Consider the following 15829-nt stretch of genomic DNA (forward strand, 5'->3'; position numbering starts at 1 on the left):
ACACATACACAAAGATAGTCACACGGACACAGTCACACACATACACACGCACGCAGATAGTCACACGGACACAGTCACACAGATACACACGCACACAGATAGTCACACAGACACGGTCACACACATACACACAGATAGTCACAGACACAGTCACACAGATACACACGCACACAGATAGTCACAGACACACAGATAGTCACAGACACAGTCACACAGATACACACGCACACAGATAGTCACAGACACAGTCACATAGATACACATGCACACAGATAGTCACACAGACACAGTCACACAGATACACACGCACACAGATAGTCACACAGACACAGTCACACAGATACACACGCACACAGATAGTCACACAGACACAGTCACACAGATACACACACACACACAGATAGTGACACAGACACAGTCACACAGATACACACACACAGTCACACGGACACAATCACACAGATACACACACACACAGATAGTCACACAGACGCGCACACAGTTAAGACACACTGACAGTCATACAGGCACACACATACAGACATGTGCACACAGACACATACGCACACATATATATCACGTTAGTAAGTGAGAAGAAATATTAGACAGACTCCACACAGCCTAAAAAATTATTTAATTTTCTCTCTCAGCTGGCCTGAACAGGAACAGGCTGCACTCATATCAAACAGCCAACCACAGAGTACATGCAATGAAAACGCAAATCATGCACTGAAGGACAGGCCCCATCTGCTGCAGGTCACTGGGCTTTTTTGTTGGTTTATTTTTGCACTTATATTTTGAAACCCCAGCTCCCTTCCTGGTAGATTAGTCTGCCTCCCAGGACACTCTGGGACAATCCGGACATTGTCTGACTGAGATCGCTTATATTATCGAGCAGCCTCGTGCTTTTCTTTGAAGCAGGACACAGGCTTTGTTTATCTTTCAGAGTTGTGGCCTGGTGAGGGGCCCTGGCTGGAACCTCCACCCTCTCTGTCCTCTCTGAGACACTCACTGACCTACTGAGTATTTACAGCATTTGTAGGTTTTTGCTTTTTATTGGCATATAAACTGAAAGCTGCTGTTTATCTTGAGATGTTTGCAGACACAGACTCTGATTTTCCCACAACAAATCCTTTAGCTTTTGGTATAAGCCCAAAGCACCAACATTTCCATGGGATTGGCGATTAGTTTCAGGGAGTTGATGTGTATCTTACTTTGTCATGTGAGCACTGAGTCCCCATTTTATCAAAGATTTTAAGTGGTTAGAATTGGGAATAAGGTGTTTTTAATATTACACACATTGGTACCAAGCAGAATAGGGCCAACTGGAAAAGAGCATGGGACGAAGAGGAAATGCAGCAAGGGAGCTTTTAAAATTAAAGTGAGAGTCCTGGAAAAATTTTGTCTAGAAAAAATGAGAGAGATAGCTCGGAGAAAAGGCAAAAACAGAACAGGGCCCATGAAAAACAGAGGCTGAGCGTATTAAAAAAAGAACGTGAGATAAAGAGAGGAAAATAGGGCTATTAGACTTTAAAGAGAGAGTTGGGGAAAAATATAAAAGGGGGCTCTTGAAAAAATCAGCACCAACTTGCATTTATATCGAGCCTTTAATGTAGTAAAATGTCCAAAGGCCCTTCGCAGGAGTGTAATCAAACAAAACTTGATACTGAGCCAAATGAGGAGATATTAGAACAGGTGAACAAAGCTTGGTCAAAGCAGTAAGTTTTTAAGGAGGAGAGAGAGGTTTACGAAGGGAATTCCAGAGCTTCGGGCCTAGGCAGCCGAAGGCACTGCCGCCAATGGTGGAGCGAAGGGAGGGGGGGATACGCAAGAGGCCAGAGTTGGAGGTGGTTGGTTGGTGTGGTGAGGCCCAGAAGGACCTGTCAAAGGAAGGGCTCCAAGCCCCAGGCTGCATCTTCTAGTGGTGAATGCAGGCCGATAGTCAGGGAGGGAGAATTGAGCCAAAAGGGGTGAGGGGCAGAAAGGAACCTGTACTCGGGAGAGGAGAGGTCGACATGAGTTACTGCCAGCAGTTTGAATTGATGAGATGGAGCAGGCACAGTGATCACGAGTAACAGGCCTGTGTCCATCAGATGGACAAACTGGAACACCTCCATAAAGGCTCAGGGCTCACACTAATACCCTGAACTGCACTGAACAGTATCCCGTGCCTCCCAACTCCGCTCCTCACACACGGCTGCCCTGCATTCGAATAATTTTGCTGGGGTCACATCAGTGCTGCTTTTCTACAAATATTAAATTAACGATTGATATTCGTAAGGTTACAACTCCACCCCCTCCCCATTACAATACATAACTGAAGAGGGAAGCCGGGGTCAGGGGTCAGGGGTCATTGCCAGAGAATCACGCGACAGTTACGCCAAACTACTAGTAATAATTGGAGAGGCTGTATTTATTCCAACGGTTGTTCAAACACATCATCGAAATCTGAGCCTAGAGAGAACAGGAAGGCTTTTGGAGAATTCTCAAACAAGGCTGCTCGGTTCTGCTGGAGGCCTTTCTTCACCCAGTGTCCGTACACCTTGAATGCACAGCCATCGATCACTTTACGAATACCCTTAATAGCGTAAGGGTCACGAATCAGAACCTGCTTGGTGAGGGGTTTCGCACGGCGGTAGTTGTAATAAATGCGAACTGAGGCCAGAACAGTCCATATGATGGTCTGAAAACAGAACCCAGAACACAGTTACCCTTAACATACCACAGCAAAATCTCCTTCTGTCCCTCCTTACTGCACAACTACTTCAACCCCTCCATACAACACACCTCGTTCATTCCCCCAATACAGCACATCTCCTTCAACCTCTCCATACTGCAATGTGGTTGATTCTTAATTGCCCTCTGAAATGGCCGAGCAAGCCACTCAGTTGTAAAATCTCGCTACGAAAAGTCATAATAAGAATAAAACCGGACGGACCACCCGGCATCGGACCACTAGGCACCGGACACGACAACGGCAAAACACCAAGCCCAGCCGACCCTGCAAGGTCCTCCTTACTAACATCTGGGGACTCGTGCCAAAATTGGGAGAGCTGTCCCACAGACTAGTCAAGCAACAGCCTGACATAGCCATACTCACAGAATCATATCTTTCAGCCAACGTCCCAGACTCTTCCATCACCATCCCTGGGTATGTCCTGTCCCACCGGCAGGACAGACCCACCAGAGGTGGCGGTACAGTGATATACAGTCAGGAGGGAGTGGCCCTGGGAGTCCTCAACATTGACTCTGGACCCCATGAAATCTCATGGCATCAGGTCAAACATGGGCAAGGAAACCTCCTGCTGATTACCACCTACCGTCCTCCCTCAGCTGATGAATCAGTCCTCCTCCATGTTGAACACCACTTGGAGGAAGCACTGAGGGTAGCAAGGGCACAAAATGTACTCTGGGTGGGGGACTTCAATGTCCATCACCAAGAGTGGCTCGGTAGCACCACTACTGACCGAGCTGGCCGAGTCTTGAAGGACATAGCTGCCAGACTGGGCCTGCGGCAGGTGGTGAGCGAACCAACACGAGGGAAAAACTTACTTGACCTCGTCCTCACCGATCTACCTGTCGCAAATGCATCTGTCCATGACAGTATTGGTAGGAGTGACCACCGCACAGTCCTCGTGGAGATGAAATCCCGTCTTCGCACTGAGGATACCATCCAACGTGTTGTGTGGCACTACCACCGTGCTAAATGGGATAGATTCAGAACAGATCTAGCAGCTCAAAACTGGGCATCCATGAGGCGCTGTGGGCCATCAGCAGCAGCAGAATTGTATTCCAGCACAATCTGTAACCTCATGGCCCGGCATATTCCTCACTCTACCATTACCAACAAGCCAGGGGATCAACCCTGGTTCAATGAGGAGTGTAGAAGAGCATGCCAGGAGCAGCACCAGGCGTACCTAAAAATGAGGTGCCATCCTGGTGAAGCTACAACTCAGGACTACATGCATGCTAAACAGCGGAAGCAACATGCTATAGACAGAGCTAAGCGATTCCACAACCAACGGATCAGATCAAAGCTCTGCAGTCCTGCCACATCCAGTCGTGAATGGTGGTGGACAATTAAACAACTAACGGGAGGAGGAGGCTCTGCAAACATCCCCATTCTCAATGATGGCGGAGTCCAGCACATGAGTGCAAAAGACAAGGCTGAAGCGTTTGCAACCATCTTCAGCCAGAAGTGCCGAGTGGATAATCCATCTCAGCCTCCTCCCGATATCCCCACCATCACGGAAGCCAGTCTTCGGCCAATTCGATTCACTCCACGTGATATCAAGAAACGGCTGAGTGCACTGGATACAGCAAAGGCTATGGGCCCCGACAACATCCCAGCTGTAGTGCTGAAGACTTGTGCTCCAGAACTAGCTGCGCCTCCAGCCAAGCTGTTCCAGTACAGCTACAACACTGGCATCCACCCGACAATGTGGAAAATTGCCCAGGTATGTCCTGTCCACAAAAAGCAGGACAAATCCAATCCGGCCAATTACCGCCCCATCAGTCTACTCTCAATCATCAGCAAAGTGATGGAAGGTGTCGTCGACAGTGCTATCAAGCGGCAATTACTCACCAATAACCTGCTCACGGATGCTCAGTTGGGGTTCCGCCAGGACCACTCGGCTCCAGACCTCATTACAGCCTTGGTCCAAACATGGACAAAAGAGCTGAATTCCAGAGGTGAGGTGAGAGTGACTGCCCTTGACATCAAGGCAGCATTTGACCGAGTGTGGCACCAAGGAGCCCCAGTAAAATTGAAGTCAATGGGAATCAGGGGGAAAACTCTCCAGTGGCTGGAGTCATACCTTGCACAAAGGAAGATGGTAGTGGTTGTTGGAGGCCAATCATCTCAGCCCCAGGGCATTGCTGCAGGAGTTCCTCAGGGCAGTGTCCTAGGCCCAACCATCTTCAGCTGCTTCATCAATGAACATCCCTCCATCATAAGGTCAGAAATGGGGATGTTCGCTGATGACTGCACAGTGTTCAGTTCCATTCGCAACCCCTCAGATAATGAAGCAGTCCGAGCCTGCATGCAGCAAGACCTGGACAACATCCAGGCTTGGGCTCATAAGTGGCAAGTAACATTCGCGCCAGATAAGTGCCAGGCAATGACCATCTCCAACAAGAGAGAGTCTAACCACCTCCCCTTGACATTCAACGGCATTACCATCGCCGAATCCCCCACCATCAACATCCTGGGGGTCACCATTGACCAGAAACTTAATTGGACCAGCCATATAAATACCGTGGCTACGAGAGCAGGTCAGAGGCTGGGTATTCTGCGGCGAGTGACTCACCTCCTGACTCCCCAAAGCCTTTCCACCATCTACAAGGCACAAGTCAGGAGTGTGATGGAATACTCTCCACTTGCCTGGATGAGTGCAGCTCCAACAACACTCAAGAAGCTCGACACCATCCAAGATAAAGCAGCCCGTTTGATTGGCACCCCATCCACCACCCTAAACATTCACTCCCTTCACCACCGGCGCACTGTGGCTGCAGTGTGCACCATCCACAGGATGCATTGCAGCAACTCGCCAAGGCTTCTTCGACAGCACCTCCCAAACCCACGACCTCTACCACCTCGAAGGACAAGGGCAGCAGGCGCATGGGAACAACACCACCTGCACGTTCCCCTCCAAGTCACACACCATCCCGACTTGGAAATATATCACCGTTCCTTCATCGTCACTGGGTCAAAATCCTGGAACTCCCTTCCTAACAGCACTGTGGGAGAACCTTCACCACACGGACTGCAGCGGTTGAAGAAGGCGGCTCACCACCACCTTCTCAATGGGCAATTAGGGATGGGCAATAAATGCCGGCCTTGCCAGCGACGCCCACATCCCGTGAACGAATAAAAAAAATAAAAAAAATCTCCTTCAATCTCTCCATTCTGCACATCTCCTTCAATCTCTCCATACTGCACATCTCCTTCAACCTCTCCATTCTGCACATCTCCTTCAATCTCTCCATTCTGCACATCTCCTTCAACCTCTCCATTCTGCACATCTCCTTCAACCTCTCCATTCTGCACATCTCCTTCAATCTCTCCATACTGCACATCTCCTTCAACCTCTCCATTCTGCACATCTCCTTCAACCTCTCCATTCTGCACATCTCCTTCAATCTCTCCATACTGCACATCTCCTTCAACCTCTCCATTCTGCACATCTCCTTCAATCTCTCCATACTGCACATCTCCTTCAATCTCTCCATTCTGCACATCTCCTTCAATCTCTCCATACTGCACATCTCCAAAAAATATTGGCAAGTAAACTCAAGGAAAACACAACGATGTTTTACAAATACATAAAGAGCAAACAGATAACTAACGAAAGCGCAGGGCTATTGGAGATCAAAAGGTAACCTGTGTGTGGAGGCGGAAGATGTGGGTCTGGTTCTTAATGAATACTTTGCGTCTGTTTTCACATCGTTCACCTGACGAAGGAGGAAGCCTCCGAAAGCTTGTGAATTCACAAAAAAGGAGGACGATGCAGAGATTGTAGTTAAGAAGGAGGAGTGTGAAATATTGGATGGGATAAACAAGGTGAGGAAGGAAATATTAAGGGGTTTTGCATCTTTGAAAGTAGCTAAATCACCAGGCCCGGATGAAATATATCCCAGGAAGCAAGGGAGGATCATTTTCCAATCCCCTCTGGTTACAGGCGTGATGTCGCAGGATTGGAGGACTGCTAACGTTGAACCATTGTTTAAAAAGGGAGAAAGGGATAGCCCGAGTAATTACAGGCCAGTCTAACCTCGGCAATTTATTGGAAAAAATTCTGAGGAACAGTATTAATCATCATTTAGAAAGGCACAGATTAATCGAGGACAGTCAGCATGGATTTGTTAAGGGAGGGTTGTGTCTGACTAACTTGATTGAATTTTTTGAGGAGGTAACAAGGAGGGTCGATGAGGACAATGCGTTTGATGTAGTCTACATGGATTTTAGGAAGGCTTTTGACAAGGTCCCACATGGCAGATTGGTCAAAAAAGTAAAAGCCCATGGGATCCAAGGGAAAGTGGCAAATTGGTTCCAAAATTGGCTCAGTGGTAGGAAGCAAAGGACAGGTGTTTTTGTGACTGGAAGGCTGTTTCCAGTGGGGTTTCCAGGGCTCAGTACTCGGTCCCTTGCTTTTTGTGGTATATATTAATGGGTTAGACTTAAATGTAGGAGCATGATTAAGAAGTTTGCAGATGATACAAAAATTAGCCGTGTGGTTGATAGTGAGGAGGAAAGCTGTAGACTGCAGGAAGATATCAATGCACTGGTCAGGTGGGCAGAAAGGCGGCAAATGGAATTCAATCCAGAGAAGTGTGAGGTAATGCATTTGGGGAGGGCAAACAAGGCAAGGGAATACACAATAAATGGGAGGATACTGAGAGGTGTAGAGGAAGAGAGGGACCTTGGAGTGCATGTCCACAGATCCCTGAAGGTAGCAGGACAGGTAGATAAGGTGGTTAAAAAGGCATACGGGAAACTTTCCTTTATTAGCCGAGGCATAGAATATAAGAGCAGGGAGGTTATGCTAGAACTGTATAAAACATTAGTTAGACCACAGCTTGAGTACTGCGTATAGTTCTGGTCGCCACATTACAGGAAAGATGTGATTGCACTAGAGAGGGTGCAGAGGAGATTTACGAGAATGTTGCCAGGACTGGAAAATTTTAACTATGAGAAAAGATTGGACAGGCTGGGGTTGTTTTCTTTGGAACAGAGGAGGCTGAGGGATGATTTAATTGAGGTGTATAAAATTATGAGGGGCTGAGATAGAGTGGGTAGGGAGAACCTATTTCCCTTGGCAGAGGGGTCAGTGACCAGGGGGCATAGATTTAAAGTAATTGGTAGAAGGATTAGAGGGGAGCTGAGGAGAGGGTGATGGGGGTCTGGAACTCACTGCCTAAAAGGGAGGTAGAGGCAGAAACCCTCACCGCATTTAAAAAGTACCTGGATGTGCAATTGAAGTGCCGTAACCTACAGGGCTACGGACCAAGTGCTGGAAAGTGGGATAGCTCTCTTTTGGCCAGCACACACACAATGGGCCAAATGGCCTCCTTCTGTGCTGTAAATTTCTATGATTCTATCTCCTTCAGTCCCTTCACACTGCACATTGCCTTCAACCCAATCCATACTGCAAACTTCCTTCAGTCCCTGCATACTGCTGGATATATGTTCACGGGAGTGTGTCAGTATTTACAGGGGGTCCCCGGGAGTGTGTCAGTATTTACACCGGGTCCCGGGCAGTGTGTCAGTATTTACAGGGGGTCCCGGGAGTATGTCAATATTTACAGGGGATCCCCGGGAGTGTGTCAGTATTTACAGGGCGTCCCCGGGAGTGTGTTCGTATTTTCAGGGGGTCCCTGGGGTGTGTCAGTATTTACACCGGGTCCCGGGGAGTGTGTCAGTATTTACAGGGGGTCCCCGCGACTGTGTCAGTATTTACAGTACAGAGGGACATAGGAACAGGAGGAGGCCATTCAGCCGCTCGAACCTGTTCCACCATTCAATTAGATCATGGCTGATCTGTATCTTAACTCCATTTACCCGCCTTGGTTCCATATCCCATAATACCCTTACCTAACAAAAATCTATTAACCTCAGTTTTGACATTTTCAGTTGACCCCCAGAATCAACAGCTTTTTGGGGGAGAGAGTTCCAGGTTTCCACTATCCTTTGTGTGAAGAAGAGCTTCCTGACATCACCCCTGAACGGCCTCGCTCTAATTTTAAGTAGGTCCCGGGGAGTGTGTCAGTATTTACAGGGGGTCCCGGGAGTATGTCAGTATTTACAGGGGATCCCGGGCAGTGTGTCAGTATTTACAGGGGGTCCCCGGGAGTGTGTCAGTATTTACAGGGGATCCCCGGGAGTGTGTCAGTATTTACAGGGGGTCCCCGGGAGTATGCCAGTATTTACAGAGGGTCCCTGGGGTGTGTCAGTATTTATAGGGGGTCCCCGGGAGTTTGTAAGTATTTATAGGGCGTCCCTGGGATTGTGTCAGTATTTATAAGGGGTCCCCGGGAGTGTGTCAGAATTTACAAGGGGTCCCCGGGAGTGTGTCAGTATTTACAAGGGGTCCCCGGGAGTGTGTCAGTATTTACAAGGGGTCCCCGGGAGTTTGTCAGTATTCACAGGGGGTCCCCGGGAGTGTGTCAGTATTCACAGGGGGTCCCCGGGAGTGTGTCAGTATTTACAAGGGGTCCCCGGGAGTGTGTCAGTATTTACAGGGGGTCCCCAGGAGTGTGTCAGTATTTACAAGGGGTCCCCGGGAGTTTGTCAGTATTCACAGGGGGTCCCCGGGAGTGTGTCAGTATTTATAGGGGGTCCACGGGAGTTTGTCAGTATTTATAGGGGGTTCCCGGGAGTGTGTCAGTATTTACAGAGGGTCCCCGGGAGTTTGTCAGTATTCACAGGGGGTCCCCGGGAGTGTGTCAGTGTTTTCAGGGGGTCCCGGGTAGTGTGTCAGGAATTACAGGGGGTCCCTGGGAGTGTGTTAGTATTTACGGGGGGTCCCCGGGAGTGCGTCAGTATTTTCAGGGGGTCACGGGTAGTGTGTCAGTAAGTACAGGGGGTCCCCGGGAGTGTGTCAGTATTTACAGGGGATCCCCGGGAGTGTGTCAGTATTTACAGGGGGTCCCCGGGAGTGTGTTAGTATTTACAGGGGGTCCCTGGGAGTGTGTCAGTATTTACAGGGGATCCCCGGGAGTGTGTCAGTATTTACAGGGCATCCCCGGGAGTGTGTTAGAATTTACAGGGGGTCCCTGGGAGTGTGTCAGTATTTACAGGGGATCCCCAGGAGTGTGTGAGTAATTACAGTGGGTCCGCGGGAGTGTGTCATCATTTACAGGGGATCCCTGGGAGTCTGTCAGTATTTACAGGGGGTCCCCGGGAGTGTGTCAGTCGTTTAAGGGGGTCCCCGTGAATGTGTCAGTATTTACTGGGGGTCCCGGGGAGTGTGTCAGTATTTACAGGGGGTCCCCGGGAGTGTGTCAGTATTTACAGGGGGTCCCTGGGAGTGTGTCAGTATTTACATGGGGTCCCCGGGAGTGTGTCAGTATTTACTGGGGGTCCCGGGGAGTGTGTCAGTATTTACAGGGGGTCCCCGGGAGTGTGTCAGTATTTACATGGGGTCCCTGGGAGTGTGTCAGTATTTACATGGGGTCCCTGGGAGTATGTCAGTATTTACAAGGGGTCCCCGGGGAGTGTGTCAATATTTACAGGGAGTCCCTGGGGGTGTGTGAATATTTGTAGGGGGTCCCCGTGAGTTTTAACAGCATTTACAGATGGTCCCCGGGAGTGTGTCAGTATTTACAGGGTGTCCCCGGGAGTGTGTCAGTATTTATAAGGGGTCCCCGGGAGTGTGTCAGAATTTACAAGGGGTCCCCGGGAGTGTGTCAGTATTTACAAGGGGTCCCCGGGAGTGTGTCAGTATTTACAAGGGGTCCCCGGGAGTTTGTAAGTATTTATAGGGCGTCCCTGGGATTGTGTCAGTATTTATAAGGGGTCCCCGGGAGTGTGTCAGAATTTACAAGGGGTCCCCGGGAGTGTGTCAGTATTTACAAGGGGTCCCCGGGAGTGTGTCAGTATTTACAAGGGGTCCCCGGGAGTTTGTCAGTATTCACAGGGGGTCCCCGGGAGTGTGTCAGTATTCACAGGGGGTCCCCGGGAGTGTGTCAGTATTTACAAGGGGTCCCCGGGAGTGTGTCAGTATTTACAGGGGGTCCCCAGGAGTGTGTCAGTATTTACAAGGGGTCCCCGGGAGTTTGTCAGTATTCACAGGGGGTCCCCGGGAGTGTGTCAGTATTTATAGGGGGTCCACGGGAGTTTGTCAGTATTTATAGGGGGTTCCCGGGAGTGTGTCAGTATTTACAGAGGGTCCCCGGGAGTTTGTCAGTATTCACAGGGGGTCCCCGGGAGTGTGTCAGTGTTTTCAGGGGGTCCCGGGTAGTGTGTCAGGAATTACAGGGGGTCCCTGGGAGTGTGTTAGTATTTACGGGGGGTCCCCGGGAGTGCGTCAGTATTTTCAGGGGGTCCCGGGTAGTGTGTCAGTAAGTACAGGGGGTCCCCGGGAGTGTGTCAGTATTTACAGGGGATCCCCGGGAGTGTGTCAGTATTTACAGGGGGTCCCCGGGAGTGTGTTAGTATTTACAGGGGGTCCCTGGGAGTGTGTCAGTATTTACAGGGGATCCCCGGGAGTGTGTCAGTATTTACAGGGCATCCCCGGGAGTGTGTTAGAATTTACAGGGGGTCCCTGGGAGTGTGTCAGTATTTACAGGGGATCCCCAGGAGTGTGTGAGTAATTACAGTGGGTCCGCGGGAGTGTGTCATCATTTACAGGGGATCCCTGGGAGTCTGTCAGTATTTACAGGGGGTCCCCGGGAGTGTGTCAGTCGTTTAAGGGGGTCCCCGTGAATGTGTCAGTATTTACTGGGGGTCCCGGGGAGTGTGTCAGTATTTACAGGGGGTCCCCGGGAGTGTGTCAGTATTTACAGGGGGTCCCTGGGAGTGTGTCAGTATTTACATGGGGTCCCCGGGAGTGTGTCAGTATTTACTGGGGGTCACGGGGAGTGTGTCAGTATTTACAGGGGGTCCCCGGGAGTGTGTCAGTATTTACATGGGGTCCCTGGGAGTGTGTCAGTATTTACATGGGGTCCCTGGGAGTATGTCAGTATTTACAAGGGGTCCCCGGGGAGTGTGTCAATATTTACAGGGAGTCCCTGGGGGTGTGTGAATATTTGTAGGGGGTCCCCGTGAGTTTTAACAGCATTTACAGATGGTCCCCGGGAGTGTGTCAGTATTTACAGGGTGTCCCCGGGAGTGTGTCAGTATTTACAGGGGGTCCCCGGGAGTGTGTCAGTATTCACAGGGGATCCCCGGGAGTGTGTCAGTATTTACAGGGGGTCCCCGGGAGTGTGTCAGTATTTACAGGGGATCCCCAGGAGTGTGTCAGTATTTACCGGGGGTCCCCGGGAGTGTGTCAGTATTTACAGGGGGTCCCGAGAGTGTGTCAGTATTTACAGGGGATCCCGGGCAGTGTGTCAGTATTTACAGGGTGTCCCCGGGAGTGTGTCAGTATTTACAGGGGGTCCCCGGGAGTGTGTCAGTATTTACAGGGGATCCCCAGGAGTGTGTGAGTATTTACAGGGGGTCCCCGGGAGTGTGTCAGTATTTACAGGGGATCCCCAGGAGTGTGTCAGTATTTACCGGGGGTCCCCGGGAGTGTGTCAGTATTTACAGGGGGTCCCGAGAGTGTGTCAGTATTTACAGGGGATCCCGGGCAGTGTGTCAGTATTTACAGGGGGTCCTCGGGAGTGTGTCAGTATTTACAGGGGGTCCCGCGGAGTGTGTCAGTAATTACAGGGGGTCCCCGGGAGTGTGTCAGTATTTACACCGGGTCCCCGGGAGTGTGTCAGTATATACAGGGGGTCCCGAGTCGTGTGTCAGTAATTACAGGGGGTCCCGGGAGTGTGTCAGTATTTACAGGGGATCCCCGGGAGTGAGTCAATATTTAAAGGGGGTCCCCGGGAGTGTGTCAGTAATTACAGGGGATCCCCGGGAGTGAGTCAGTATTTACAGGGGGTCCCCGGGAGTGCGTTAGTATTTACAGGGGGTCCTGGGTAGTGTGTCAGTAATTACAGGGGATCCCCGGGAGTGAGTCAGTATTTACAGGGGGTCCCCGGGAGTGCGTTAGTATTTACAGGAGGTCCTGGGTAGTGTGTCAGTAATTACAGGGGATCCCCGGGAGTGAGTCAGTATTTACAGGGGGTCCCCGGGAGTGCGTTAGTATTTACAGGGGGTCCTGGGTAGTGTGTCAGTATTTACAGGGGGTCCCCGGGAGTGTGTCAGTATTTACAGGGGGTCCCCGGGAGTGTGTTCGTATTTACAGGGGGTCCCGGGTAGTGTGTCAGTATTTACAGGGGATCCCCGGGAGTGAGTCAGTATTTACAGGGGATAGCTGGGAGTCTGTCAGTATTTACAGTGGGTCCCCGGGAGTGTGTCAGTAGTTTCAGGGGGTCCCCGTGAATGTGTCAGTATTTACAGGGGGTCCTGGGGAGCGTGTCAGTATTTACAGGGGGTCCCCCGGGCGTGTGTCAGTATTTACAGGGGGTCCCCGGGAGTGTGTCAGTATTTACAGGGGGTCCCCGGGAGTGTGTCAGTATTCACAGGGGATCCCCGGGAGTGTGTCAGTATTTACAGGGGGTCCCCGGGAGTGTGTCAGTATTTACAGGGGATCCCCAGGAGTGTGTCAGTATTTACCGGGGGTCCCCGGGAGTGTGTCAGTATTTACAGGGGGTCCCGAGAGTGTGTCAGTATTTACAGGGGATCCCGGGCAGTGTGTCAGTATTTACAGGGGGTCCTCGGGAGTGTGTCAGTATTTACAGGGGGTCCCGCGGAGTGTGTCAGTAATTACAGGGGGTCCCCGGGAGTGTGTCAGTATTTACACCGGGTCCCCGGGAGTGTGTCAGTATATACAGGGGGTCCCGAGTAGCGTGTCAGTAATTACAGGGGGTCCCGGGAGTGTGTCAGTATTTACAGGGGATCCCCGGGAGTGAGTCAATATTTAAAGGGGGTCCCCGGGAGTGTGTCAGTACTTACAGGGGATCCCCGGGAGTGAGTCAGTATTTACAGGGGGTCCCCGGGAGTGCGTTAGTATTTACAGGGGGTCCTGGGTAGTGTGTCAGTAATTACAGGGGATCCCCGGGAGTGAGTCAGTATTTACAGGGGGTCCCCGGGAGTGCGTTAGTATTTACAGGGGGTCCTGGGTAGTGTGTCAGTAATTACAGGGGATCCCCGGGAGTGAGTCAGTATTTACAGGGGGTCCCCGGGAGTGCGTTAGTATTTACAGGGGGTCCTGGGTAGTGTGTCAGTATTTACAGGGGGTCCCCGGGAGTGTGTCAGTATTTACAGGGGGTCCCCGGGAGTGTGTTCGTATTTACAGGGGGTCCCGGGTAGTGTGTCAGTATTTACAGGGGATCCCTAGGAGTGAGTCAGTATTTACAGGGGATAGCTGGGAGTCTGTCAGTATTTACAGTGGGTCCCCGGGAGTGTGTCAGTAGTTTCAGGGGGTCCCCGTGAATGTGTCAGTATTTACAGGGGGTCCTGGGGAGCGTGTCAGTATTTACAGGGGGTCCCCCGGGCGTGTGTCAGTATTTACAGGGGGTCCCTGGGAGTGTGTCAGTATTTACAGGGGGTCCCCGGGAGTGTGTCAGTATTTACAGGGGGTCCCTCGGAGTGTGTCAGTGTTTACAGGGGATCCCCGGGAGTGTGTCAGTATTTACAGGGGGTCCCCGGGAGTGTGTCAGTATTTACAGGGGGTCCCCGGGAGTGTGTCGGTATTTACAGGGGGTCCCCGGGAGTTTGTCAGTGTACACAGGGGGTCCCCGGGTGTGTGTCAGTATTTACAGGGGGTCCCCGGGAGTGTGTCAGTATTTACAGGGGGTCCCCAGGAGTGTGACAGTATTTTCAGGGGTTCCCGGGGAGTGTGTCAGGAATTACAGGGGGTCCCCGGGAGTGTGTCAGTATTTACGGGGGGTCCCCGGGAATGTGTCTGTATTTACAAGGGGTCCCCGGGAGTGTGTCAGTATTTACAGGGGATCCCCGGGAGTGTGTCAGTATTTACAGGGGGTCCCCGGGAGTGTGAGTGTGTTAGTATTTACAGGGGGTCCCTGGGAGTGTGTCAGTATTTACAGGGTGTCCCTGGTTGTGTGTCAGTAATTACAGTGCGTCTGCGGGAGTGTGTCATTATTTACAGGGGTTCCCCGGGAGTTTGTCATTATTGACAGGGGATCCCTGGGAGTCTGTCAGTATTTACAGGGGGTCCCCGGGAGTGTGTCAGTAGTTTCAGGGGGTCCCCGTGAATGTATCAGTATTTACTGGGGGTCCCGGGGAGTGTGTCAGTATTTACAGGGGGTCCCTGTGAGTGTGTCAGTATTTACATGGGGTCCCCGGGAGTGTGTCAGTATTTCCAAGGGGTCCCCGGGGAGTGTGTCAATATTTAAAGGGAGTCCCTGGGGGTGTGTGAATATTTTTAGGGGGTCCCCGTGAGTGTGACAGCATTTATAGATGGTCCCCGGGAGTGTGTCAGTATTTACAGGGTGTCCCCGGGAGTGTGTCAGTATTTACAGGGGGTCCCCGGGAGTGTGTCATTGTTTGCAGGGGATCCCCAGGAGTGTGTCAGTATTTACAGGGCGTCCCCGGGAGTGTGTTCGTATTTTCAGGGGGTCCCTGGGGTGTGTCAGTATTTACACCGGGTCCCGGGGAGTGTGTCAGTATTTACAGGGGGTCCCCGCGACTGTGTCAGTATTTACAGTACAGAGGGACATAGGAACAGGAGGAGGCCATTCAGCCGCTCGAACCTGTTCCACCATTCAATTAGATCATGGCTGATCTGTATCTTAACTCCATTTACCCATCTTGGTTCCATATCCCATAATACCCTTACCTAACAAAAATCTATTAACCTCAGTTTTGACATTTTCAGTTGACCCCCAGAATCAACAGCTTTTTGGGGGAGAGAGTTCCAGGTTTCCACTATCCTTTGTGTGAAGAAGAGCTTCCTGACATCACCCCTGAACGGCCTCGCTCTAATTTTAAGTTGGTCCCCGGGAGTGTGTCAGTATTTACAGGGGGTCCCCGGGCGTGTGTCAGTATTTACAGGGGGTCCCCGGGAGTGTGTCAGTATTTATAGGGGGTCCCCGGGAGTGTGACAGTAGTTACAGGGGGTCCCCCGGGAGTGTGTCAGTATTTACAGGGGGTCCCTGGGAGTGTGTCAGTATTTACAGGGGGTCCCCGGGAGTGTGTCAGTGTTTACAGGGT

At 51.1% G+C, this 15829-nt stretch overlaps 1 protein-coding gene across 2 annotated transcripts in view; it reads right to left on the minus strand.

Annotated features, from left to right (window-relative positions):
• Window positions 1-617: 617 nt before the first annotated feature.
• The window catches only part of LOC137310393 (phosphorylase b kinase gamma catalytic chain, skeletal muscle/heart isoform-like), a 171295-nt gene continuing 156083 nt past the window's right edge, over window positions 618-15829 (minus strand). For both annotated transcript variants that reach the window (XM_067978227.1, XM_067978226.1), the window contains one exon: window positions 618-2683. In XM_067978227.1, coding sequence (XP_067834328.1) covers window positions 2414-2683 — 270 coding nt within the window. In that variant the 3' untranslated portion in view covers window positions 618-2413. The remainder of the gene's footprint in view (window positions 2684-15829) is intronic.

Source organism: Heptranchias perlo, unplaced genomic scaffold (assembly GCF_035084215.1).
Source record: "Heptranchias perlo isolate sHepPer1 unplaced genomic scaffold, sHepPer1.hap1 HAP1_SCAFFOLD_251, whole genome shotgun sequence".
Classification (NCBI taxonomy): Eukaryota; Metazoa; Chordata; class Chondrichthyes; order Hexanchiformes; family Hexanchidae; genus Heptranchias; species Heptranchias perlo.